This window comes from Hippocampus zosterae, chromosome 4 (genome assembly GCF_025434085.1).
Source record: "Hippocampus zosterae strain Florida chromosome 4, ASM2543408v3, whole genome shotgun sequence".
In the NCBI taxonomy this organism is placed as follows: Eukaryota; Metazoa; Chordata; class Actinopteri; order Syngnathiformes; family Syngnathidae; genus Hippocampus; species Hippocampus zosterae.
This window is the reverse complement of record NC_067454.1, coordinates 25,335,465-25,362,520: the sequence shown is the minus strand read 5'-3', so window position 1 is coordinate 25,362,520 and position 27,056 is coordinate 25,335,465. Positions and strand designations below refer to the sequence as shown.

Genomic DNA, 27,056 nt, shown 5'->3' with positions numbered 1-27,056 from the left:
AAATGCTGCGTTGGACAGTAAATTTCTTTGGTTTTGCAACTTCATCCTTTGACCTGTTTCACAATTTATCCACAGCTCAAGATTATTGTAGTTACCGAAAACTAATTAAATAACTCATACTAAGATTGAAAAAAATCGTTACAAAATACAGTAAAAATGAAAATTCTTTTAAAAGCTGTGACCAGAACAAACAGTTTGTAAAACTATCCATCCATCCACTGATTTTCTGAACTGCTTTATCCTCACAAGGATCGCGGGGCGTGCTGGAGCATCCCAGCTGTCTTCAGGCAGTAGGCGGGGGACACCCTGAACCAGTTGCCAGCCAATCGCAGGGCACACAGAGACGAACAACCAATTGTGCTCACACTTACACCTATGGACAATTTCGAGTGCTCAATCAGCGTGCCATGCGTGTTTTTGGAATGTGGGAGGAAACCGGAGTACCAGGACAAAATCCATGCACGCACGGAAAGAGCATGCAAACTCCACACAGGAGGGCCACAGCCGGAATCAAACCCTGCACCTCTGCACTGTGAAGCCGCCTTGCAATACAGTATGTAACCTATGTTAATTTAACAGTTTAGGTCACTGGTCAAATATGAGCTCTGCTTTGTGTTGGTGATGCGTTGTTGGAGTCACCGACGGGATGCCCGTGGACAGGGCCGGCTTGCCCATTATGAGGTGAGATAGGCAGAAGCTAAGTGCATCGTAGACTCTAGAGGGCAGTAAAAATCGGGTGAAAATTACTTTTCAATAATATATTCAAACTAATTATTACAACTCTGAATTTCAAGTCAGGAAAAAATAGAAGAATAGAGTAAAGTGAAACTAATATAAACAATCCAATAAGCGAAAAGTAGTACGCGGAATATTAAATAAGTGTCCTTTCCGCGTTGTGAGTCACTTGCGTTGAATATACAGTCAGTACTCGAGTTCCTATGTCGGTTGATGTTGATAGAAATTTAAAAAAAGATCAAAATGTATTTTATTAACATTACGACAAATGATAATACTTATTGATGTGACCCCCAAAGAACAGCATGTCATAATGACCAAAACAATCTAGAACATCAGAAGTATCTTCACATAAGGGAATATCATATACAGTATAACACAAACATGAAAGATGATTTAATCAAATTTGATATTTCACTAGTGTGTATCAAACTGGCAGCCCTTCACATTAATCAGTAACCAAGAATATGTCGCAAAAAGGTTAGTGTAAGTACAAGACAATGTGGAGGTTTGGGACCATAAAATGGTGATTGTGCATGTATTATTTTAGCTATGAAATTGTAGTTGATATCAGGAGGGCAGAAGTTGCTAAAGTGTTACTATAATGGTACTCAAAATGTGACTCACCAAGATTGTAAAATTATTGGATTTTTAAGATAAGATAAAATAAGATTCGGAAAAATCCTTTATTTGTCCCACACTGGGGAAATTTACAGTCTACAGCAGCAATTTTGGGGGTTAGAAAGAAGAATATTTGGTTTTCGTGGTTTTCGTCCCGGCCGTGGAACAGTGGACCAGCTCTACACCCGTAGCAGGGTCCTTGAGGGTATGTGGGAATTCGCCCAACCAGTCATCATGTGTTTTGTGGACTTGGAGAAGGCGTTTGACCGTGTCCCTCGGGGAGTTCTGTGGGGGGTGCTTCAAGGGTATGGGGTACCGAACCCCCTGATACGGGCTGTTCGGTCACTATACCACCGATGTCAGAGGTTGGTTCGCATTGCCGGCAGTAAGTCGGAAGCGTTTCCAGTGGGGGTAGGACTCCGCCAAGGCTGCCCTTTGTCGCCGATTCTGTTCATAACCTTTATGGACAGAATTTCTAGGCGCAGCCGAAGCGTTGAGGGGGTCCGTTTTGGGGGCCTCAGTATTGCATCCCTGCTTTTTGCAGATGATGTGGTGCTGTTGGCTCCTTCAAACAGGGCTCTCCAACGCTCACTGGAGCGTTTCACAGCAGAGTGTGAAGCGGTTGGGATGAAAATCAGCACCTCCAAATCTGAAACCATGGTCCTCAGTCGGTAAAGGGTGGAGTGCCCCCTCCGGGTCGGGGAGGAGATCTTACCCCAAGTGGAGGAGTTCAAGTATCTTGGGGTCTTGTTCACGAGTGGGGGTAGGAGGGAGCGGGAGATCGACAGGCGGATCGGTGCAGCGTCTGCTGTGATGCGGACGTTGTATCGGTCTGTCGTGGTGAAGAAGGAGCTGAGCCAAAGGGCGAAGCTCTCAAATTTACCGGTCGATCTACGTCCCAACCCTCACCTATGGTCACGAGCTATGGGTCGTGACCAAAAGAACGAGATCCCGGATACAAGCGGCTGAAATGAGTTTTCTCCACAGGGTGTCCGGGCTCTCCCTTAGAGATAAGGTGAGAAGCTCAGTCATCTGGGAGGGGCTCAGAGTTGAGCCGCTTCTCCTCCACATCGAGAGGAGCCAGATGAGGTGGCTTGGGCATCTGATTCGGATGCCTCCTGAGCGCCTCCCCGGTGAGGTGTTCCGGTCATGTCCCACCGGGAGGAGACCCCGAGGAAGACCCAGGACGCGCTGGAGAGACTATGTCACCCAGCTTGCCTGGGAACGACTCGGGATCCTCCGGGGAGAGCTGGAAGAAGTAGCTAGGGAGAGGGAAGTCTGGGCTTCCCTGCTAAAGCTGTTGCCCCCGCGACCCGGCCCCGGATAAGCGGTAGATGATGGATGGATGGATGGATGGATGGATGGATGGATGGAAGGATGGATGGAAAGAAGAATAACAAAGTGTTTGCAAGCACAAAAATAAATGTTGATAAACAGCTGTACACAGTTCAATATAAGTGCAATATAAATATATAGATCTAGATATATATAAGCATATATGCAACTGGTATAAGGTGGCTGTGCTATATACAATTGTTACTGGTTTTTCACGTGTTTTATTTTTTAGCAGCCTGACAGCAGTCGGTAAGAATGAGCGGCGGTATCTCTCCTTCTTGCAGCACGGGTGGAACAGTCTCTGGTTGAATGAGCTACCCAGTGCTGTCAGGGCGGGCTGGAGGGGCTGGGAGGGACTGGCCATCATAGCTTTTAGCTTACCTAGCATCCTCCTGTTACCCACTTCCTCCAGAGTGTCCAGGGAGCAGCCCCGGACAGAACTGGCCCTTCTGACCAGTCGCTCCAGTCTCTTTCTGTCCCTGGCCGAGATGCTGCCTGACCAGCAGACAATGCCATAATGGATTTGCTTATGGAATGACTCAACTTGATTTGCCTTTAAATTCAATGTTTAGTTGACTTGACTTGCTTGTTGTTTATGACACAACAGTCACTTGGGACTCGGATGCTTTTACTCGATTTATACATCATCCAGTCCACTCGGCGGCGACAGAGGCGGGCCAGTCTCCTCTCCCCTCCAGTGACAAGAGAAGAGCGACTATCGAGTCAACATGGCTGCGGCTCTTGTTCGGTGTGTCCGCGGAAGTCTCGGACGGAATTTGTCCAGTAAGTTAACAGTAAACAACGACGAGCATTTGAAGGCGAAACGCCACGAAAACGTTTTTGTCTTTGTGCGCCACTTAGAAACGATACGGTAAATGATCACTGCCTCATGTCACAAGCGTTGACCTTCGAGCTAGCTAAATGCTAGCAACCCAGCTTCATAGAATGGTTCTGCGCACTGCCTGTTGTCATGACGCGTTAAGTCATCGATATTAGAGGCAACTTTGAAATCACTCCTGATTATGTTGTGCCAGTAGTGTTTATCTGGTCGAACCTTCGAGAAATGTTAAAGAGAATCCCGGTTCAGTTCCATTGAACGCAGAATACTGATTTTGATTGGCCCTGTATCACGTTCATTGTTCATTCGCTGACAGTGTTGCAAAAACGGTTGTACTTCACTTTGGCTTCTCATGTGTCCAGTTGCAAGATCTTCATGTCTCCTGAAGCAGAGCAGATTGCAGAGTTCCACCACTGAAACAAAACGTATGTACAATTTGAACACACTGTTTTAAACAATGCATTGTGAAAAACCTAACAGTGGATATTCAGAGTTAAAATACTTACCCCTACTACATACTATGCATGTATTGAATAAATTCAACGGACTCACTTTCTTTCACAGGAAACAAACTTTAAGTTAAGAGCTCCAATAAGAATATGACTGTTATCATATTAAAGCATTAATTTATGTGATGTGATGAAAAGCGCTTTCAAATAAAATGTTATTATTCATTCATTCATTCATCTTCCGAGCCGCTTGATCTTCACTAGGGTCGCGGGGGGTGCTTATTATTATTATTTATTATTGCATAGGTGAATGATGGGCTCATAGCTTGTGTGATGGGGCTACTTTTGTTTGAGACAGTCAGAGATTATTTTGAAGCAGCCTTCAAATGCACTGTGGTCCGTGTCCACCAATGCTGCAATAGCACACAGTGTCCTCCCTTAAAAAGAAAAGTAATTTCTTAAACTATATTATTTTAAGAATGAATGAATGAATGAATAAATTGATTAGTTGAGTATTTTTAGGTACGGCCATTTATAATATACTGTACTTCTCCTTCTCTTCTGCTGCTTTCTGAATGGCAATCACCTCATGTCTTTTGAATGTGTCCAACCTATAGTTGGTTGATGGCTGTCCCACAGGGGAGGCAGGAATTATCTGCTGTGTTGGGGCGCAGTGCTATTGGCATAAATAACAGTTTATGCCTTCCTCGTTTGTTTGTTTCTTTTTTTAATGCAGGTTTACATCACTACAGTAGAAATGGAAATAAAGGCTGCCCAGAACCTCAAATTATGAATCAAGCTTATTTTTTGGAGTCATGCAAATAGTCAAGCATAATTCTACAAAAAAGTCTTTTAAAGTAGAACTCATTTCAAGTGTTTCAGTTAAGGTTTGTGTAAAAAGATCCATTTCTGCCAGTGACATTGGAGGACAAGGTGTGTCTAACTACAATGAACATCTTGTCACCTCTTCATGTCATCTCCGCAGCAACTGTGCGGCCTAAGGATGCAGTCACCCACAATCAGCTGACAGCGTTTGGGGAGTATGTGGCTGAGATGATGCCCAAATACATCCAGCAGGTTCAGGTCAGTTCAATGCAACAGTAAGTGCAGCCTGATCCAAGTGAAGACACGTATGATTCTGTGGGACAATAGAAAGATCGCTGAAGTCTTCCTATTTCACACATATGGTCTTCGCACATGCTCGCGTCTTAATCCTGCCTTTTGTTAAGAAAGAAACAATACAGATCCTCCCATGAATGCCGGGCATGGATAAAGATGTCTGTCCAGTTGGGCTTCTGAACAACCCAGTTCGAAAATCCGCTTGAGATTAAAAGGGCCTTTCAGAAATATGAAGATATTCTGATTTTGAAAATGTGTGTGTGTGTTTAGGTGACATGTTATAATGAGCTGGAGGTGATGATCCACCCTGACGGCGTGATCCCCATGCTGACTTTCCTGAGGGACCACACCAACGCTCAGTTCAGAAACATGGTCGACCTAACAGCTGTCGACATTCCTTCACGGCAGAACCGCTTTGAGGTACAGCAGTTCTCTTTTTGCTTTTTGTGTCAAGGAAAACCATTTTTTTACGATTTAAACCAAAGTTTCTTAACACTGTCTGATTTGCTTTCACCCATATACAGTCATCTCGTTACCTCTGCGTCTCGCATCCTGGACGCATCATTTTCCCGCGAGACGCGTTGTTTTTGGGACATTTCTCAGTCAAAACAAAAAAAAACTACGGTACAACTTTTTTCCAACAACTCAGTGTCGCAGTTCGACAATCGCCGCCATTGTTGTTTTGATCTTGCATTAAGTAATCTCGCGAGACGAGATTGGCGAGATTGGCCTTCAACCTCGCGGAAAGCAGATGATTGCCAAATTGTGTAACGTTAAAACAAGTGTTGCGAAAGTTGATTGCGGAGATATCACAGAGGAAGAAGCTAAAGTTGGATAGTAAGTTGACTTTAAGAAAGTCTTGCATCATTGGAAGCAGAGTAAAGAGAGGAGAATTTATGAACTCAAAGACTGAAGCATGGGATGAAATAAGAAGTGATTTCTCAGCAAATCTTGTATGCCTGAATTAATTACATTTTTGCAGCATTTGTTTATAAGAAATACATCTATTATCAATGTATATTGTTGTTAGTGTTATTATCATATGCAACTGAATAAGTCGACCATTTCAGAATTCGGAACTCGCTGGGGTTAAACTGTAAAATTATCACTGCATATACCGCAGTGATTAACAAATATAGCCCACACAGCACATTTTTACTTCTGTTTTTTTTAGTAATGAGGTCATTGGGGGAAAAAACACTACTGTAGTCTAGTACTGAAGAAAAGGAGGTATGTCGCAAAATACTTTTCTCTTGCCAAAAACAGGAAGTCAACCGCCGCGAATATAATCCTCAATTATTATTTCCATTGGAGAATTATGTCAACAAGCATCACAGTTTGTGTGCATTACCATACTGTAACTTAGCTTTAAGCCGCGTTTCCATTGTACTGGTTCCACACCAGCATGGAATGTCACCTCTCTGGGAGGGAAGGAGGCTGTACAAAGTTAAATACAACTGAACTGTTCTTAAGATATTAAGAGCCAATCACGTATTCCTAATTTGACAGCTGTTGGCATGGACCAAACCAGAAGTTTTTGTGTTGTGTGTTGGTTCACAGATTGTGTACAACTTGCTGTCACTGCGCTACAACTCCCGTATTCGAGTTAAAACGTACACGGATGAACTCACACCTTTGGACTCTGCTGTTCCCGTCCACATGGTTGCCAACTGGTACGAGAGGGAGGTGAGTCACAAATGGCACGCGTCAACGCATTAGCCTTAACGAATGTTCTTGAGATCGCTTTACCCAATAGCGCACATTGTTTGTTTTTCTCATTAAGGTTTGGGACATGTATGGTGTGTTTTTTGGCAACCACCCTGACCTGCGACGCATTCTGACCGACTACGGCTTTGAGGGTCATCCCTTCAGGAAAGACTTCCCTCTGTCAGGATATGTTGAGGTGACAACCACTCTTCTCAACACAATGGAATCTCCGAAGTTCTCAGAGCAAATGTCAAGTAGATTTGTCCCAGGCTCAAACTGTTGCCATCATAAATCCTTCACAGGCAATAGATTAGGAACATTTCTAACTGCCATTACAAGTAGAGTGGTCCCTCGTTTACCATGCAAGTTAGGTTCCAAAAATTACCAGTGATAGATGAAATCCGAGAAGTCGGAAACTTATGTTATAAGGGTCTGTACCTCACTGTTAATATTTTCTCACATTCCTCTTTTGCTGAAACCCCCAATGGTCAAGCCTTTGCAAAAAAAAAAAAAAAGTACCGTATTTCCCTTGTGGGCAACCACTTTCACATTCTTTGCCGTAGGACAAGAAAGGAGCTCGGTGGAAGGTGATCACAGATCATATTTGTGTATGTTGTTCGCCAAAGGGGGATAGTTTTCAAATTTCTATTTTCACATATACTGTATCGCCCCCCCCCACCCCCACCCCCATTATTTATGTGAATGTTGATGCAATTGAATGCTGGCAAACAAAACCTTTAGATTTTGTTTGGTGTTCAGAAGAAAGCTGTAAAATAGAAACTCAAATACAGCAGGGTTAGCCTCAAAGACCTGTCAGAGAGAGGGCAAAGGCCCATTTTGTGAGCTCTCATTTTAGTTTCACAATAGTCCAATAATTGAACCCGTGCTTCTGCCAGGTGCGTTACGACGACGAACTGAAGCGTGTGGTAGCGGAGCCGGTGGAGCTGACACAGGAGTTTCGCAAGTTTGACTTGAACACACCGTGGGAGGTGTTCCCCGCTCACCGAGAGGCCAAGGAGGCTCCGCCCATACTGGAAGCTGGAGCCGAAGCTTCTGAGAAGAAGTGATCCCAACCCTCCCTCCCCACACCTCTTTAGTGTATACAAATACCCTCATCAAGTTGGGTTTTCGACCCTTGTTAAACCCACAGAAATATTTATGTAAATAAAAGTGCTTAATACAGAAAAAATAATGCTGTGTTCTTTACATGTCACAACAATAAGTTACCCGTTGTAGCCCGAGTCTGCATGCCACAGGGTCTCAAGGTCAAGGTCATCTTTATAGTCATTTCATCTCATTTAAAGTCATCCACAAACATAGAGCAGATGGTTAAAATGTTACACATTGCGATTTCCCAACAGCCCAAAAGTTAAAATTGTTGTCCAAGTGCATGAAAAGAAATGATTAGTAGCCATCATGCATCATTAGCTAATGTGTTTTTAGCCGATTTGTAGTGAGTGTGTTTTTGGGAATCCTCAAACTTGGCCTCAAAATACGTAACCTGGAATTTCAAGCGGATGCCGCACAACTGTTTTCAGCTTTAGCCTGTAATGCATTGACAAAAACTTAGTGTTAAGATTCAGGATACGGACATTGGCAAATGTATTTGTAATCCAAATATGGAGTTCATCTTTAGTTCCTAGATCTATTTAATGGGTCTATTTTTCTTTTTAAACTAATGTATTCATGTACTGCAGTGTCCTGGAAACTAAAGCAATGTCACACAAGCAATGCACATCTGATGTTATCGGGTTGCAGGGTGCATGATAGGGGTTAACACATCTCTGTGTGATTTGTGGATTGCGAAAAAGCTGAATTTGGGTATCACCACACACTGGAACACTTAGTTCATGATAGTTTGTGTTTCTTTTCAAATGGAAGAAGAAAAAATCAAATATTTCAAGGGTCATACATCCTTCCAAAGCCTGTGTCCCTCCCTCGGCATGCATTGAGGTGCGGGGGACTTGGTGTAACTTGTTCTGTATTTGTAAATTGTTGATGTGTTGCTTATGCAGTATCTATTCATCATCTACCGCTTATCCGGGGCCGGGTCGCGGGGGCAACAGCTTTAGCAGGGAAGCCCAGACTTCCCTCTCCCTAGCTACTTCGTCCAGCTCTTCCCGGGGGATCCCGAGTCGTTCCCAGGCAAGCTGCGTGACATAGTCTCTCCAGTGTGTCCTAGGTCTTCCTCGGGGTCTCCTCCCGATGGGACATGACCGGAACACCTCACCGGGGAGGCGCTCAGGAGGCATCCGAATCAGATGCCCAAGCCACCTCATCTGGCTCCTCTCGATATGGAGGAGAAGCAGCTCGACTCTGAGCCCCTCCCAGGTGACCGAGCTTCTCACCTTATCTCTAAGGGAGAGCCCGGACACCCTGCGGAGAAAACTCATTTCGGCCGCTTGTAACCGGGATCTCGTTCTTTCGGTCACGACCCATAGCTCGTGACCATAGATGAGGGTTGGAACGTAGACCAACCGGTAAATTGAGAGCTTCGCCCTTTGGCTCAGCTCCTTCTTCACCACGACAGACCGATACAACGTCCGCATCACAGCAGACGCTGCACCGATCCGCCTGTCGATCTCCCGCTCCCTTCTGCCCCCACTCGTGAACAAGACCCCAAGATACTTGAACTCCTCCACTTGGGGCAAGATCTCCTCCCCGACCCGGAGGGGGCACTCCACCCTTTTCCGACTGAGGACCATGGTTTCAGATTTGGAGGTGCTGATTTTCATCCCAACCGCTTCACACTCTGCTGTGAAACGCTCCAGTGAGCGTTGGAGAGCCCCGTTTGAAGGAGCCAACAGCACCACATCATCTGCAAAAAGCAGGGATGCTATACTGAGGCCCCCAAAACGGACCCCCTCAACTCTTCGGCTGCGCCTAGAAATTCTGTCCATAAAGGTTATGAATAGAATCGGCGACAAAGGGCAGCCTTGGCGGAGTCCTACCCCCACTGGAAACGATTCCGACTTACTGCCGGCAATGCGAACCAACCTCTGACATCGGTGGTATAGTGACCGAACAGCCCGTATCAGGGGGTTCGGTACCCCATACCCTTGAAGCACCCCCCACAGAACTCCCCGAGGGACACGGTCAAACGCCTTCTCCAAGTCCACAAAACACATGTAGACTGGTTGGGCGAATTCCCACATACCCTCGAGGACCCTGCTAAGGGTGTAGAGCTGGTCCACTGTTCCATGGCCGGGACGAAAACCACACTGCTCCTCCTCAATCTGAGGCTCGACTTCCTGACGGACCCTCCTCTCCACCACCCCTGAATAGACCTTACCAGGGAGGCTGAGGAGTGTGATCCCTCTATAGTTGGAACACACCCTCCGGTCCTCCTTTTTAAAAAGAGGGACTACCACCCCGGTCTCCCACTCTCCCTGTTGACCACGTGATGTTGCAGAGGCGTGTCAACCAGGACAGCCCCACAACATCCAGAGCCTTGAGGAACTCCGGGCGGATCTCATCCACCGCTGGGGCCTTGCCACCGAGGAGCTTTTTAACCACATCGGTGACTTCAGCCACAGAGATAGGAGAGCCCACCTCAGAGTCCCCAGGCTCTGCTTCCTCCAAGGAAGACGTGTTGGTGGAGTTGAGGAGGTCTTCGAAGTATTCTGCCCACCGGTTCACAACGTCCCGAGTCGAAGTCAGCAGCGCCCCATCCCCACTGTACACAGTGTTAGTGGTGCACTGCTTCCCCCTCCTGAGACATCGTATGGTGGACCAGAATTTCCTCGAAGCCGTCCGGAAGTCGGCTTCCATGGCCTCACCAAACTCTTCCCACGCTCGGGTTTTTGCCTCGGCGACCACCGAAGCTGCGTTACGCTTGGCCAGTCGATACCCGTCAGCTGCCTCTGGGGTCCCACAGGCCATAAAGGCTCGATAGGACTCCTTCAGCTTGACGGCATCCCTTACTGCTGGTGTCCACCAGCGAGTACGGGGGTTGCCGCCACGACAGGCACCAACCACCTTACGGCCACAACTCAGATTGGCTGCCTCAACAATAGAGGCACGGAACATGGTCCACTCGGGCTCAATGTCCCCCGCCTCCCCCGGAACATGGGAAAAGCTCTGTCGAAGGTGGGAGTTGAAACTCCTTCTGACAGGGGATTCCGCCAGACGCTCCCAACAAACCCTCACAATACGTTTGGGTCTGCCAGGACGGACCGGCATCTTCCCCCACCATCGGAGCCTACTCACCACCAGGTGGTGATCAGTTGACAGCTCCGCCCCTCTCTTCACCCGAGTGTCCAGAACATGCGGCCGCAAATCCGATGATACAACTACAAAGTCGATCATCGAACTGCGGCCTAGGGTGTCCTGGTGCCAAGTGCACATATGGACACCCTTATGTTTGAACAAGGTGTTCGTTATGGACAATCCGTGGCGAGCACAGAAGTCCAATAACAAAACACCACTCGAGTTCTGATCGGGGGGGCCGTTCCTCCCAATCACGCCCCTCTAGGTCTCACTGTCATTGCCCACGTGAGCATTGAAGTCCCCCAGCAGGAGTACTCTCCAGCACACCCTCCAAGGACTCCAAAAAGGGTGGGTATGCTGAGCTGCTGTTTGGTGCATATGCACAAACAACAGTCAGGACCCGTCTACCCACCCGAAGGCAGAGGGAGGTAACCCTCTCGTCTACCGGTGTGAACCCCAATGTACAGGCACTGAGCCGGGGGGCAATGAGTATGCCCACACCTGCTCTGCGCCTCTCACCGTGAGCAACTCTAGAGTGGAAGAGAGTCCAACCCCTCTCGAGAGAACTGGTACCAGAACCCAGGCTGTGTGTGGAGGCAAGTCCGACTATATCCAGTCGGAAATTCTCTGCCTCACACACCAGCTCGGGCTCCTTCCCTGCCAGAGAGGTGATGATTCCATGTCCCAAGAGCTAGCTTCTGCAGCCGAGGATCGGACCGCCAGGGTGCCCGCCTTTGGCTGCCGCCCAGCTCACATTGCACCGACCCCTCTCATGGGTGGTGAGCCCATGGGAAGGGGACCCACGTTGCCTCTTCGGGCTGTGCCCGGCCGGGCCCCATGGGTGTAGGCCCGGCCACCAGGCGCTTGCCAACGAGCCCCACCTCCTGGCCTGGCTCCAGAGTGGGGCCCCGGTGACCCGCGTCCGGGCAAGGGAAAACTTGGTCCATCTATTGTATTCATCATAAGGCCGTGCTTTGTCTGGCCCCTCACCTAGAACCTGTTTGCCATTGGTGACCCTGCCAGGGGCATAAAGCCCCAGACAACTTAGCTCCTAGGATCATTGGGACACGCAAACCCCTCCACCACGGTAAGGTGACGGCTCACGGAGGGGGCTTATGCAGTATAATGAATGTAAACAAGGCTGTTGAACCATCAAAGATGTTTTTTTAATTTTCGTTAGCCATCAAAACTTGAGATCTTCAAAGTCGGTTGAGGCTAAAGCCCAATTTTTGTTGTTGCTTATTTCATCTGTTGAGTAGCCAAATGTCCTCAGCCTTTCGACCAGCAGTGTCAAACTTTCTTTGGAGTTAAAGCTTCCCTCAGAAGGGCTGTTATGACAATGAAACCAAATGAATGTTTAAACGTCTCATCGCATGATTACTTGTTCACAACAAATTGATAGATTACCAGTTTTAAAATGCGTCAAATCAATGGTGATAATTTGATGTATTCTTGTTCAATTATTGGTAAACAAGTAACAAAACCATTGCAAAATCTGAACGTTATTTAGTACAGATAATAATTTCACATTTCGGTAGATTTTTGGCAAGAAATAAAATACCGTATTGTAGAACATTTTATTTCAGTAGTTGAATTAAAAGTACAAGATAGTTTTGTAAAACACAAAGAAAACGCCAGGAAAATAAGTTTCAAAATCCATTTCTTACATATTTACACATTTAGAAGTAAAATATATACAATGAATGACTTGAGATGATCTTATAAGCGGTCAACCTTAATCCAAACTATGTGCTCCAGACTGGCCCTAAATGGTAGCGTGGTGGTCGAAAATTTTACTTGTGCATTGCAACCAGTAAAAAACAAACGTCTGCTCACACTAAAGGCCATTTATCAGTAACATGCAGAAAATGCGTGGTGTGAACATTTACTTTCCAAGTCAACGTACAGTGCGTGCGTCCCTGAATTTTTTACTTGCGCTCCTAAAATTTCAGGTTAGGGGCCTACTGTACTCCTAGTAAAAAAAGTTAATCTGGAGCTCTGAAATGACAGTTTTTAAAAATCATGAAACATTCCACTCAGTGTAATGAATCTAGTTAATGGGTTACTGAAATAAATGACATGATTCTCCATAATTTTTTGGTTTGCTGCAATGCTTTGGAAAAATTGTTCCCTTTTCAGAAATTATTACGTTTGTTTGCATAGTTTCCCCACTTCAAGATCATCAAACAAATGTTTGAAGCCAATTTCATTGAAATTTGTGTGAAACATAAATTAAAACAGAATGCAATGATTTACAAATGATGCTCAACCTATATTTAATTGAATACACGACAAAGACAAGATATTCAATGTTCAAACTGATCAACTTGATTGTTTTTAGCAAATAATCATTAACATAGAATTTTATGGCTGTAACACATTCCCAAAAAATGAGAGAGGTGGCAAAAAAGTTGAGGAATTCTCATCAAACACCTGTTTGGAACGTCCCACTGATAAATAGGCTAACACGGCACAACGGACATTTGCAAATAATTAAGGGATTTCGTCATCAACTACATAATATTAAAAGTTTCAGAGAATCTTCACATCTTTAAAGCCCTCCTCAAAACTCACTTGTATTCTTTTGCGTTCGACTCCGCATGACTTAGATTTGTTCTTGATTTTACTGCTTGGTACTTTCTACCGCCTTTATTACGGATTTGTCTTACTGTTCAATGTGTATGTTAAATCTCTCCATGTACAGCACTTTGTATGCAGTGATGGCTGTTTGAAAGTGCTCTATAAATACTGTTGACTTGACTTGACAAATGACTGCATGTAAGCGGCAAGGCCCAAAACCGAAAACATTGAATGTCTGTGACTTTTAATCCCACAGGCGGCACTGCATCAATGTGTGAAGGATATCAACACCCGGGCTCAGGAACACTTCCGAAAACCCATGTCGGTAAATACAGTTTGGTGCTACATCCATAAGTGCCATCTGTGAAAGCACACTAAATGCTGAAAGGTACATACGGCTTTTGGAGAAACATTTGCGGCCGTCCAAGGTGTCCAACGTCTTTTCCATGGATGTCTCTACTCATTTCAGCAAGATAATTTTAAACCACATTCTGCCCCTGTAAAAACAGTGTGGCTTCACAGTAAAAGAGCGTGAGTACAAGACTGGCCTGCCTGCAGTCCAGACCTGTCTCCCATTGGTAATGTCCAACCATCCATCCATTTTCCGAACCGCTTAATCCTCACCAGGGTCGCGGGGGGTGCTGGAGCCTATCCCAGCCGTCTTCGGGCAGTAGGCGGGGGACACCCTGAATCAGTTGCCAGCCAATCGCAGGGCACACAGAGACGAACAACCATCCACGCTCACACTCACACCTAGGGACAATTTAGAGCGTCCAATCAGCCTGCCATGCATGTTTTTGGAATGTGGGATGAAACCGGAGCACCCGCAGAAAACCCACGCAGGCCCGGGGAGAACATGCAAACTCCACACAGAGGCCGGAGCTGGAATTGAACCCGGTACCTCTGCACTGTGAAGCTGACGCGCTAACCACTGGACTTACCGGGCCGCCCTCCATTGGTAATGTGTGGCGCATTATGAAGCGTAAAATACACGGAGACTGTTGAACAGCTCAAGCTGTACATCAAGCAAGCATGGGAAAGAATTCCACCTACAATTCTTCAACAATCAGTGTCCTCAGTTCCCAAGCCTTGATTGAAGGTTGTTAAAAGAAAAGGTGATGTAACAGTGGTAAACATGCCCCTTTCACAGCTTTGTTTGGAACGTGTTGCAGCCATAAAATTATAAATTCATGATTATTTGCTTAATATAGTTTATCAGAATGAACATCAAATATTCAAGTAGCTAGTGTTTGTAGTGTAACCATTTGAATAAAGGTTGAACATGATTTACAAATCAGTGTATTCTGTTTGTAGTTTGGTTTCACACAATGCTCCAACTTCATTGGACTTGGGTTTGTAAATATGACACAAAAATAACCTAAAATGCTGTTTTCAATTGTTATACACACACACACACACAATTTAACGGCACTGAGCATCACACAAAGCTATAGTTAGCCAATGTTCACAGCACTCCAGTCTGTCTCTAAATAGTGGTATTGTGCCGCAAAAATTTGAGACAGTTTAAATAAATGTTTCATCTAATCGAATGTGTGACCGGTAAATGTGCTATTTTTTATTGTTGTTGTTTTTTACACTGTTTCTGAATAGGTTTTGTTGCTGATGAACTAGTACTCACAATAGTACACATTGCAGCTCATTTATTAGGAATACAATACAATACAATACAATACATGGTGATTTATATAGCGCTTTCACGACAGCAGCAGCTGTAACAAAGCGCTTAACAAAACAGTTAACAAAGTAAAATAATAAACACAACACATAACATAAAACACGGACAGTCGTGCAGTCCTAACCACTTTTCCGTCACACGCTTTGTTGTTTGAAGCAGTTAGAGATGAAAGAGAGAATCAAAGTGCCCTTTAACCAGTGGATCAGAGACATCATGCTCAAAATGTGCACACGTCGGCTACAAGCTAAGTTTGAAAGTCAACAAGAAGCTGTAGCATCCATTGACGAAAAAAGAGATTGGTTCACTTCTCCTGTCCCATGGAAATCCATTTCAATTCCAAGCGGCGACTCTCGGTTCCAAATACGCATCGGCGCTCTGCGCCAACGCTCCTCTCTCCTCATCCTCAACTTCAGCAGCCGACTGTCCAACAACGCCGACATATCCACTGAACAAAACAGGGTTGTGAAAAATGCTGCCCATTACAGGCGCAAAAAACACAAGCGCCCCAGGTCTGTCCAGCACCGACATTCCTCCAATCAAAATCTGTGCTGGTACAGGCATGCTGCCGAGAAGGCGCAGCCACCAAGCACAGATGCTTCTCCTTTGATGAATGTCGTGGCCAAAAAAGGCTGAAAACAGTCCATATCAGGTCCACACGATGAAACAACAAACAACATGTTGACAAAACAAAAGACAAAAACACCAAAAAAGAACAAAAAAGCAAGGCTCTTGAAGAGCACTTGCCAAAGGCTGCCTACTCGGGTGCCATCTTGGAAAAAAAAAATGAGTGGAAATGTGAAGATTTACAATGTGCTCCCTAAAATTTAGGGCCACTGTGTTCCTAAAAAAAGTCATTTGAATCGGAATATTCAAAACAAGCTTGCATTATACATTGGAATCATTTAAATACGGTTGGAAAAACCCACCTTCATTTTTTTTTGTCAAGCTGGTTGGGAGATACAGATTTGACAAGCTTAAGAGTATCATTCTTTATATCCGTCTTTCTTGTTGAGTCGACGCTTCAGCAGGTATGCAAGCACAGAACTATTTACAATAAACTGAAGAAAGCCGATGGAGAAAATGCCATAGTTCACATAGAGGAAGCCGCCAATGGTCGGTCCAACTGTCCGAAGTAGAGACTGAACTGATGCACACAGTCCCAACATTGTGCCTAGACAAGGAAACAGAAGAGGTATCAATTAATAACCTTAAAGAAAGGATACATTTTTCTTGCATCCTCGCATATCGGGTTGTGTCTAAATAGATCTTTTGGCTTTAAGTAAACACTAACTGTAAACTGGCACTGTAATTACCGCATCAGCAGTTTTGCATACTCGTCCTTGTAAAAGGTGCAGTAAATTAGTTTGTTATGAGATAGAAATTAGGTATTGTACTTTGTTGCACCTGGGAAAAATGCTACACCCTAAAAAAAATGATTTGCTGACATAAACTCAGCAGGATCTTACCTGTATCAGAGGGAGGTACACTCTTGGTGAGCAAACTGTCTGTGATGACATTAAAAATGCTGAGGGACAAGATCATGGGGACCACGGTCAGGCAGAAATGGAACACATTCTGCATGTAAGCCTGCAGGAAGAACAGATTTCAGAGACCTCCTGGCACTTTTTATTCAACATGTATTTGAAATGTGCATTAGATGTCGGGTACTAATGTCATATATTGTTTTTTCATTGTGTGTGTGTGTGTGTGTGTGTGTGTGTGAATGAGAGAGAGACTGTATCAGTCGCGCATTCATTTAAGACGAAAAGTAAAGGAACACAGGAGAAATACAGATGAAGACAACCTTTCATTTCAGTAGACCGGCTTTAACATGATACAAATGATGTGCATGTTTTAATTTTTTTTTTTTGGTGTGTGAGTACAGTGTGTACCTGAGCAAGGCCCACAAAAGCAGAAATTCCAACAGACAGAAGTAGCAGTGAACTCTCAGAGTACCTTGATGTAAGTCGCCCAATCACTCCGCCCTGAACCACCTGAACAAATGGTTGCCGTTTCATGACTTCATTGTATAGTCCGCGCAACAAAATAATATGATTGTATTTTCTGCACTATAAGGCGCTTCCGATTATAAGGCGAACATTCAGTGAATGGATTATTTTAAAACTTCTTTCATTTATACGGCGCACTGCACAATAAGGCGCATAGGCTAGAAGCTACAATAGTGGCTGCGGTTGCGCTATGCATTCACAAGATTTTACACAGGCGCCGACAGGTATGGCAACCTCGGTCACACGCTCCCTAGTATTATCCCTATTTTTGTCATTTTCGTTTGTTTTTGGCGACCCTGAGCGGCTTACTTACACGAGGGAAAAGTTGCTGCGCATTGGGGAGTCTACGCTCGGTCTTTTTTCACCAGCACACGAAAATCCACAAGGTTTTTCGGAGCTAATCGCGAGCGGAGCGGCTGCGCTGTACGGAGCATGGAGACGCCGCCGGAGGAGGGGGAAGCGAGCCGGCGTGCTGGTCAAGCTCAGGCAGCGCGGATTTCGAACCCCGCTCCCATCGATCCATCTTGCTAATCTACGATCTCTGCCAAACAAGATGGATGAACTTCTTCTCCTCACAAAGACCAACAAAACATTTGCACGTTCTGCTGCGCTCTGCTTCACTGAAACCTGGCTCAGTGACCGCCACCCAGATTCCGCGCTACATCTACCCGGCTTCCGCCTTCTCCGAGCCGACCGCGACACGGAGCTATCGGGGAAATCGAAAGGTGGTGGGATTTGCTTCTATATCAACGAAGAATGGTGCACTGATGTCACGAAGTTCGACGCACACTGCAGCCCGGACCTGGAGTCGCTGTCTTTAAACTGCAAGCCATTCTACTCGCCACGTGAGTTCACCTCCTTTTTACTAGTCGGTGTTTACATTGCGCCACAAGCTAACGCTAACACGGCGATACAAACGCTAGCCGAACAAGTAAACAAACTCGAACTAAAATACCCAGAGTCACCCCTGATCATTTTGGGCGATTTTAATAGAGCACATCTTAACCGTGAACTTCCCAGATATAAGCAGCACATAGACTGTTTCACCAGAGAAGGCAACATTCTAGATCACTGCTATACAACAATCAAAAATGCATACCGATCGGTTGCCCGCGCAGCATTGGGTCTTTCTGACCACAATTTAATCCACTTAATACCTACATACAGACAGAAACTCAAATGTGTTGAACCGGTTGTTAAGACTGTGAAAAAATGGACAGATGAAGCAAAGCTAGCTCTACAAGAATGCTTAGACTGCACTGATTGGGGCGTCTTTGAAACTTCAACGGGCACACTGGATGAATACACAGACACTGTAACATCATACATCAGTTTCTGTGAGGACATGTGTGTACCAACGAAGTCGTTCTGCTCCTTCAACAATAACAAGCCATGGTTTACTCCCAAACTCAGGCAACTCAGGAAAGAGAAAGAGGCCGCATTTAGAAGTGGAGATCGGGCACTGTACAAACATGCCCAAAACCAATTGACAAAGGAAATTAACATCGCAAAGAGAAGCTATGCAGAGAGGCTGAAAAACCAGTTCTCTGCTAACGACTCTGCATCTGTATGGAATGGCCTGAAAGCAATCACTAACTATAGAATGCCATCCCCCCAAACAGTGAACAATAAGGGTCTTGCTAATGAACTAAACATGTTTTTCTGCCGATTTGAAAAGGACACCCCCATTTCCCACACACACCCACCTCGACCAGAAACCACTCTACCTAGCCCCCCACCCTCTTTTTCTCCACTACAGATCCACGAACAGGACGTGAGACGGCTCTTCAAGCAGCAAAAGATCAAGAAAGCTCCGGGGCCCGACAAAGTGTCCCCCTCCTGCCTGAAAGTCTGCGCTGACCAGCTGGCTCCGGTCTTCACACAAATCTTCAATAGATCCCAGGAGCTGTGTGACGTCCCATCCTGCTTCAAACAGTCTACCATCATCCCAGTTCCCAAGAAATCGGCAAAATCGGAACTGAACGACTACAGGCCTGTCGCCCTGACGTCTGTGGTCATGAAGTCCTTTGAACGCCTTGTGCTGAATCACCTAAAGAACGTCACTGGACCCCTGCTAGACCCTCTCCAGTTTGCCTACTGGGCAAACAGGTCTGTGGAAGACGCAGTCAACATAGGTCTGCACTACATCCTCGAGCACCTCGACAGCACAGGGACCTACGCAAGGATTCTGTTTGTGGATTTCAGCTCTGCGTTCAACACCATCATCCCGGAACTCCTCACCCCCAAACTACTCCACCTCGGTGTGTCCCCTACGATCTGCCAGTGGATCCTCAGCTTCCTGACGGGATGGACACAACAGGTGAGACTGGGAGCAACAACATCATCAATACGCACTACCAGCACTGGTGCCCCACAGGGATGTGTCCTCTCGCCACTGCTCTTCTCTCTCTACACAAACGATTGCACCTCAACAGATCCAGCTGTCAAACTCATAAAGTTCGCAGACGACACCACGGTCATCGGTCTCATCAAAGACGGTGACGAGTCTGCGTACCGCCAACAAGTGGAGCAGCTGGAGCTTTGGTGCGGCCGACACAACCTCGGGCTGAACACGCTCAAAACTGTAGAGATGATCGTGGACTTCAGGAAACATTCTTCTCCTCAGTTGCCCCTCACACTATCCAACTGCCCTGTGTCAACCGTCGAGACCTTCAAGTTCCTGGGAATCACAGTCTCCCAGGACATAAAGTGGGAAGTCAACACCATCTCCATCCTGAAAAGGGCCCGGCAGCGGATGTACTTCCTGAGGCTGCTGAGGAAGCATGGCCTGCCACAGGAGGTGCTACGACAGTTCTACACGGCAGTCATCGAATCAATCCTGTGTTCTTCCATCACGGTTTGGTTTGGGGCCGCCACAAAAAAGGACAAAATCCGACTTCAACGGACAGTTAGGACGGCAGAAAAAATCGTTGGCACCGCCCTACCCACTCTTGAGGACTTGCACACTGCAAGAATCAAGACAAGGGCACGGAAAATCCTCCTGGATCCCCCGCACCCTGCCCACCACCTTTTTCAGCCACTCCCCTCAGGCAGACGCTACAGATCCATGCGCACCAAATCCAGTAGACACTTAAACAGCTTCTTCCCTCTAGCCATTAACTCCTTAAACAGTCACTGACAGTCACTCTTCTTGCACCACAAAATGGTACTTCAAAACTAGTGGTTACTCTAAAATGGTTCAATGATTTTGTTGTTTACGATGATACTAGTGCAGCGTGTTATACCGAAGACAAATTCCTTGTGTGTTCTACATACTTGGCCAATAAAAATGATTCTGATTCTGATTCTGACAAGAAGGTGCTACGCTATAGGGAATACAATACAATACAGCTTTATTTTATATAGAGCAGGCGCATCAAACTCATTTTTGTCACAGGCCACATTGTAGTTACGGTTTGCCTTGGAAGGACATTATGAATTTTGGGAAACCATATACATGTTTAATCACCTCCACATATTATGCACAGCACACAACAAATTGATGAATAACTACTTTGAAAATCGGAAGTCAGGAACAATGACTGCTATTGTGGATTACATATGACAATTTGAAATTTTGGTTCAGACTTTAGCAGGCACCATGGAGCTAGACATGCTTGATTTGTTTTAGCGGGCCACATAAAATGATTTGGCGGGCCAGATCTGACCCCCGGGCCTTGACTTTGACACCTGTGATATAGAGCCTTCACAACTGCTGCAGCTGTAGCAAAGCCATGAAAAGTGGTCGCAAACATAGACATGAGGCATATAAATACAAATGGCATTACAAAAAAGTAGATGAAAGACAAAAGTTATGAAGACAAAAAGGCACACAAACATCGTGGACTCACATCCACAAGGGACGAAATATCCATGGAAGTCTTGCTTGGCTCCTTCTTCCTTCGTTTAGTCAGTAGTTAACTATGCGTGTGGTATTATCTTTGTTTCACAATGGCTGCGCAGAGCTCACAAATTAGTTGTCTGAGTGTGAGTTGGCGAATGCTTTTCAGGGTGCCTTATAGTGCAGAAAATACGGTAACTTGAACACTACAGGAGATATTTGATAAGAAGAAGAAGAAAAACCTTTATTAGTCTCACAATGGAGAAAATGACTCACCATCTGAGCTACTCCAAAATATGCCATTATGTATCCATTCTGCTCAGGTGTCAACTTGAAAAAGTCCAATGTGATTATAGAGAACATCACTTGGAAAATGCCTTCACAAATACAAGTGCAAATTATCCTGTGTTTATAAATCCACTGACCAATTTTGGTACATTGAAAAGAAAAAAAAAGCTCTCACCTGACGGCAAGCTTGAAACAATCTTCACAACAAAGGTCGGTGTCACGCCTGGAAACTTCATGAGTCTTGTGATCTGGCCAACATCAAATATGGACTTGCTTTTGGTCTCAGCTGCAGTGCATTCAAAACATGATAAGTATGAGATGCATATGGCAAAGTGATGAGAGCAATATCCACGATTGATGACATACAAGCATTTGATAAATTTATCTCACAAAATCCAATAGACCCAGCTGTAGGCCAATCCTACTTTTTCCTTCAAAAGTATTGGAAATGTAAGGCCAATCCCATTCAAAATCCAAAATAAAACAACAAAGGAGTTCAATAAGGGAATTAATGAGTGCAATGTTTTTGATATGCCAAGTCATTCTCCAGACTTAAACACAACAGAACATGCATTTCATAGACATATTTTGATGTCAAACCCAAATAATGTCAGACTACAGAAAATAATAAAATCACAAAGTGGCCTCACTGCTTTGATGCTTTTGGGGCACAGTATAAGTGATCAAGTACTGTTTTTAAATGTGTAAATAGAGAATTTTAACCAAGACATAAGTAACAGATATTTTACCTGCAGTTAACAGAGTGCCAATAAAGATCCTTGTCTTCTTCAAGTGCAAAGTACAGTCATACCTCAGTTTTCGACCATAATCCGTTCCAGAAGGCTGTTCGAAAACCGATTTGTTCGAAAACCGAAACCGTGTTTCCCATTATAATCAATGTAATAAATTTTAATCTGTTCCAAGTCTAGAAAACAACTTTTTTTAAAAGCTTTTTTTTAAAAACTATTTTACACCATACACCATACACTGTATACAGCACACATGTAACAAGAGAGCAGGTAATATGTCAAATACTGTACAAAAGCTGTACAAACATTTTGTATGTTTTATTTTTACCAATTTTAACATAAACATTAACATTGTAACATAAACATTTAAACAACATCTCTCTATCTCTGTCATCGTGACAATTGTAGATTTCATTCTTTTACACCTTGAATTTATAAACCTAAAGTAATGGCTGTAACCATGGACGCTCTGTCTGCAATCCTACACTACGGTATGAGGTAACGTCCCTGCATCCATTTTCTGAACCGCTTTATCCACACAAGTCCAGTCTCGTCCATATTAAAAGTTTGCTGGGGAAAATATTCGTCGGCCTTGATTGAGATTTTCAAACTCAACTCAAAACTTTTCGGCAACTTCTTTGTCTGAACTGGCTGCCTCCCCGTGACGAATCACTTATTTTCCTCAACTTTTTGAACCATCCTCTGCTTGCTTTAAAATCAAACTCTTCAGGAGCAATGCTAGGATCATTTTTTTTAAATCAAATCTCCATACAATTGTCTGCTAGCTGTATCTCATATATGAAAATAAGCAAAAGTTTCTCCACTTCCTCTCATATTTGTGGCCTTTGTTTGCTAAACACACGAGATCCTTTAGCCACATCAGTGACTTTAAGATGGTCTTTCTTTTTAAGGATGCTGCTGATCATCGATTTCGGCATGCCGAACTCCTACGCCAACACAGACACACCTGATTCATATTTCATGATCAAATCTTTCTTAAATTCAATAGTTTTGCGCACTATGTTCCTCTTTTTTTCACCACCTTAACTACTTCCACTTGCTTTCTTTGGTGCCATGATTAGGGGCTGATACACAATGCAGAAATAACAGTCCGATTTGCGTCGACGTCAACAAACACGATGCTTTTTAAAAATATCTGTATTGAACACGTCTGCTCACATTGGGCGCTCTTTTTTTTTAAATTGAACACGTCTGCTTACAATAGAATGCTACACGAGGAAGAGTCACTTCCTCATGTAAGGAAGGCGACAGGAGTCGAGTGGTGCATTCAAGTGCGCTCAGTTTGGTCGAGAACCGATTTTCGGTCGTAATCCGAGGCATAAAATTTTTAGTCGAAAACCGATTTGGTCGAGAACAGAGACATTCGAAAACCGAGGTTTGACTGTACTCCAAATTAAAAACGCAACTCAGTGAAACACACAAACCTGTCTTCTACTAAATGCACGATATAAATGTGATCAGTGTACAATTTCCTTTCCAAAAAATATAGATTTGGTAAACTCAAGTGTGTCTTACAATCTGTTTTGGAGGCTGGACTTTGAACTTTAGTGGTTCGAGGAATAAAGCTTAATACCAACAGCAAACTGAATGAGCTCCCTGCAGCACCACTGCATGCAGCAAATGTCTCCCTGGGAAATACAAGGTCAACTTTGTTGTGTTAACTGGTAAGCAAAAAACATTCATGCACTAAAAATGTTAAAAATCAAATGTTTTCCTATTTGGGCAAATACCGTATTTTCCACACTAAAAGACGCACCCAAAAGCCTTCCATTTTATTAAAAGCTCACAGTGCGCCTTAAAATCCGATGCGCCTTGTGTATGGTCATTACGGTAATATTTTGATCCCAAAATGGCTCCTTGCTCAAGACATGCTGACAACGCAGAGTTCAAACTTAAGGCGATCGGTTTCGCAGATGAACACGGAAATAGAGCAGCGGCAAGAGAAGTTCAACGTTAACGAATCAATGTTCGAACTTGCTGTTGAACTGTGTCGCTGCTTTATTTAATAAGTTTTACTGACATCTGATCGTTCTTTCTGTTGGTGTTTCCTTCAGCGTAGCTCCATCTAGTGGATGCATTGTAGATTGCGTCTCATAAAGCGCCCAATGTATGAAAACAATTACAAAATAGGCCATTCGTTGAAGGTGCGCCTCGTAATACAGTGCGCCTTTTAGTGTGGAAAATACTGTACATGCGATCTTTGTCATATGATGTTTTTCTTAATCCATTCATTCATGATGAAGAGACATAAATAAATTCATCCAAATAAACGGAACGTCTGCAGGTCCCAGTTAGCTAACTCTTAGCGGTGGTGTGTGGAAAAAAAAAGACAAAACATAAATGACAGAGTGTCACTCACCCATAGCTTTTGACAAGATGGCCACCTACAGTGGAGCCAGCTATCATTCCAATGCCAAAACAGAGTCCTAGTTTGGAAAGTCCATCGGCGCGTTTTTCGGGTTCTGAAAGGTCTGATACAACCATCTGAGAAGCTGCAGGTAATACAATTTGAACATTGGAAGTTTATTCAAGCTGTCTATGTAAAAAGATGGAAGGTACTTGAAGTTATGTAAGAGACGTTCAACATGTGGCGGGAGCACAATGGCGGATGAAATTAGAAATACAAAGAGACGCTCACCTGGGAGGATATGCATGACAATTGTGGGGAGTTTGTGCACAAAAAGCATGACAGGAGAGTCTGCAATAGCCAGTAGAATGAAGAAAACAATGTTGGCGGTGCACGCCAATGACATTGCTGCTCGGGCCCCGAGAACATCCGCAAACCTACCAAACAATAAAGGAAGCGCAACAACACAGGTTGAGCTCGCTCACGACAAAAGTCTGAAAACATCTCAATGACAATTGCCCGGACTTACCTTCCAAACAAAGGCCCGCCAACCAGCTGCATGACACCAACAGTGGTTTGTAAATAACCAAACCACAAAGTGTCAAAGCCCAGTTTCCTTGCCAAAAACTGTGAGAAGCACAGAACAGAGATACTTTTTCAAACTTTAACATGTCATGAGATGTTCATTATTATTGCAGCTAACAGCCACGCTGTTTTCTTATATGCATCAAAATTGTAAATTGAAGTTTTCTTTTTAAGATAACACTCTATATGTATGTTATTTGGCATTTTCAAGAGAACAAGTCCAATTTAACGATATGCACTGCTGTAGAATACTCTGCTAATTACAGAACCACACTTTCAGAGTGCAAAAACATGGGGCCAAATGAATTCCATCACACTTTGGGTAAGATCGCATCAAGGTGTTGATAAAAATGACAAATATATGTATATGGATCGCTCTCAGAAATGGTGGTCTGCTTTGGGCTGCAGATGGTGACATATTTTGAGATTTCACTTTCAAATCACTCACCAGATTTGACTTTTCAAATCATGATGTAGAAATAAAATAAACACTCTTGTGGAGATTTGTACTGATGTTTTTTTTATGGTAGGTCAGACCAAGCAAAAAGTTCATATAGCAAAACATGGAGAAAAATAATTAATAAACTCCATCTCTAGTGACTATGATGTATTTGTAAAATTAAGAGGTTCATTATGTCGTGTCAATCCCCACTGAAGGCCGAGGTATCAAATTCCACCACATTGCATTAATGTCATAACCAATGGGCATAATAATGATTTAATCTTACAATTCACTGGTAAATTATTGGAAATCAACAGTGCTGTATGACAAGACTGAGATTATCATATTACACTCCGGTGTCCAATGTTAATTTTGCAGCGTAACAACAATTTGGGTTTGCTCAAATCCACAGCAGCGATGAAGTATAGACAATGGTCACTTACGGAGCCGCGTCCACTTAATAGTAATCACGGAAAACTAAATGTTCGTCCAACGCGACAGAAACATGGGACACTTACCGGCGTTATGGAGAACTGTAAAAACATCCATGTTATGTCCAATGCAGCGATTACATAAACGGCGTAAATAGTTGTTTTCTTCTTCAAATGAGTCGCAGCGTTAGCTTTAAAGCTAACCGGAGAAGTTAGGTCGCTGTTTTCAACTCTTGCGGTCATGTTGCCTAAAGCGTGAAAAACAAAAAATGAATGTATTGTATTTTTATCCCCCGGATAGGTCGCTGGAACAAACTCAATTTCGGAAAAGAGGTGAGGTCGTTACTTCAGCTGTGCGGAATTTCGGCCACCGTCAACTCGTTTCAGTATGTCTCATAGCTGAACTTTGGAACGCAAACCGAAAGTAAAAGAACGTGACAAGGTAAAAAAATGGTAAGAAGAATTCGTCACGAAAAACACTCAACAAATTGTTAAGTGGTGTTCATTGGTCAAGTGCAAGGGGGGAAACAACGTACTTCCCTTCAAAAACAGGCAATAATCAAGGAACACTGAGCATCCCAGAATGTTTTCGTCATGACACATTCAATTACTTCTCGACAGAACGTACATTTGTGTTTCCCTCCCAATGATTTATTTAAGATGCCGCGTCTGGAAATACTCAAATGATGTTTCTGGAATATAATTTTAAAAAGGAATTGTGTCAATGTGTTCATACTGTATGTTTATCATCAATATGTTTGGTTACACTGGTCAGTATCGTTCTGTTAGTAGGAACCGTCGTAGCGTGCGTAAACATGATGCCAGTCGGCTTCAAGCAAGCAACAGTTTATTATAGACCGAGCAGTAGTCGCACACACGTCTCTTCAACCCTCATAAGATAACAACATCCGGTCAGGCGTACATCCTGTTAGGTCGCTTTCAGAGACAAGGCATCACAGCTCTTACCACAGGTGTAACACCTAACAGAACTACACTGTGAACCATTACTACGATAATACTTGTTAAAATATCTAAAAAGTATATAACTTTTTAA

At 44.1% G+C, this 27,056-nt stretch overlaps 3 protein-coding genes and 2 long non-coding RNA genes across 5 annotated transcripts in view; 2 read left to right on the top strand and 3 right to left on the bottom strand.

Moving 5' to 3' along the window:
* LOC127599791 (uncharacterized) overlaps nt 1-9,587 on the bottom strand; it is a 149,257-nt gene extending 139,670 nt beyond the window's left edge. Inside the window, exon 1 of the mRNA XM_052064030.1 lies at nt 9,153-9,587. Coding sequence (XP_051919990.1) covers nt 9,153-9,539 — 387 coding nt within the window. The 5' untranslated portion in view covers nt 9,540-9,587. The remainder of the gene's footprint in view (nt 1-9,152) is intronic.
* Nucleotides 3,315-7,996, top strand: ndufs3 (NADH:ubiquinone oxidoreductase core subunit S3). Its single transcript, XM_052064026.1, has 7 exons — nt 3,315-3,474; nt 3,892-3,954; nt 4,964-5,061; nt 5,368-5,517; nt 6,658-6,783; nt 6,881-7,000; nt 7,701-7,996. Exons 1-7 carry the CDS (start codon nt 3,420-3,422, stop codon nt 7,869-7,871), a joined length of 783 nt encoding a protein of 260 aa, XP_051919986.1. The 5' UTR covers nt 3,315-3,419; the 3' UTR covers nt 7,872-7,996.
* Nucleotides 8,320-12,375, top strand: LOC127599819 (uncharacterized). The gene is made up of 2 exons (XR_007962170.1): nt 8,320-8,806; nt 12,122-12,375. It is a non-coding gene; the product is annotated as an uncharacterized LOC127599819 (long non-coding RNA).
* Nucleotides 12,376-14,193: 1,818 nt separating this feature from the next.
* Nucleotides 14,194-27,056, bottom strand: part of LOC127599844 (uncharacterized) — a 114,452-nt gene continuing 101,589 nt past the window's right edge. Inside the window, exon 2 of the long non-coding RNA XR_007962195.1 lies at nt 14,194-14,279. This is a non-coding gene — a long non-coding RNA (uncharacterized LOC127599844). The remainder of the gene's footprint in view (nt 14,280-27,056) is intronic.
* On the bottom strand, nt 15,240-26,758 carry slc22a18 (solute carrier family 22 member 18). The gene is made up of 10 exons (XM_052063978.1): nt 26,090-26,758; nt 25,074-25,171; nt 24,836-24,981; nt 24,557-24,689; nt 23,713-23,825; nt 21,603-21,713; nt 21,416-21,516; nt 17,182-17,283; nt 16,756-16,876; nt 15,240-16,460 (listed from the first exon to the last, which is right to left on the bottom strand). Exons 1-10 carry the CDS (start codon nt 26,243-26,245, stop codon nt 16,273-16,275), a joined length of 1,269 nt encoding a protein of 422 aa, XP_051919938.1. The 5' UTR covers nt 26,246-26,758; the 3' UTR covers nt 15,240-16,272.

What these genes read in the sequence shown, in the direction of transcription:
- slc22a18 (XM_052063978.1), bottom strand. Translation starts at nt 26,245, where the DNA reads ATGACCGCAAGAGTTGAAAACAGCGACCTAACTTCTCCGGTTAGCTTT. An exon ending in TCCAGCCTCCAAAACAGATT is followed by an intron (nt 21,714 to 23,712) that starts GTAAGACACACT and finishes AATGCACTGCAG; the next exon opens with CTGAGACCAAAAGCAAGTCC. An exon ending in TGTACCTCCCTCTGATACAG is followed by an intron (nt 16,461 to 16,755) that starts GTAAGATCCTGC and finishes TTCCTTGTCTAG; the next exon opens with GCACAATGTTGGGACTGTGT.
- ndufs3 (XM_052064026.1), top strand. Translation starts at nt 3,420, where the DNA reads ATGGCTGCGGCTCTTGTTCGGTGTGTCCGCGGAAGTCTCGGACGGAAT. An exon ending in TCTCGGACGGAATTTGTCCA is followed by an intron (nt 3,475 to 3,891) that starts GTAAGTTAACAG and finishes TCATGTGTCCAG; the next exon opens with TTGCAAGATCTTCATGTCTC. An exon ending in CACGGCAGAACCGCTTTGAG is followed by an intron (nt 5,518 to 6,657) that starts GTACAGCAGTTC and finishes GTTGGTTCACAG; the next exon opens with ATTGTGTACAACTTGCTGTC.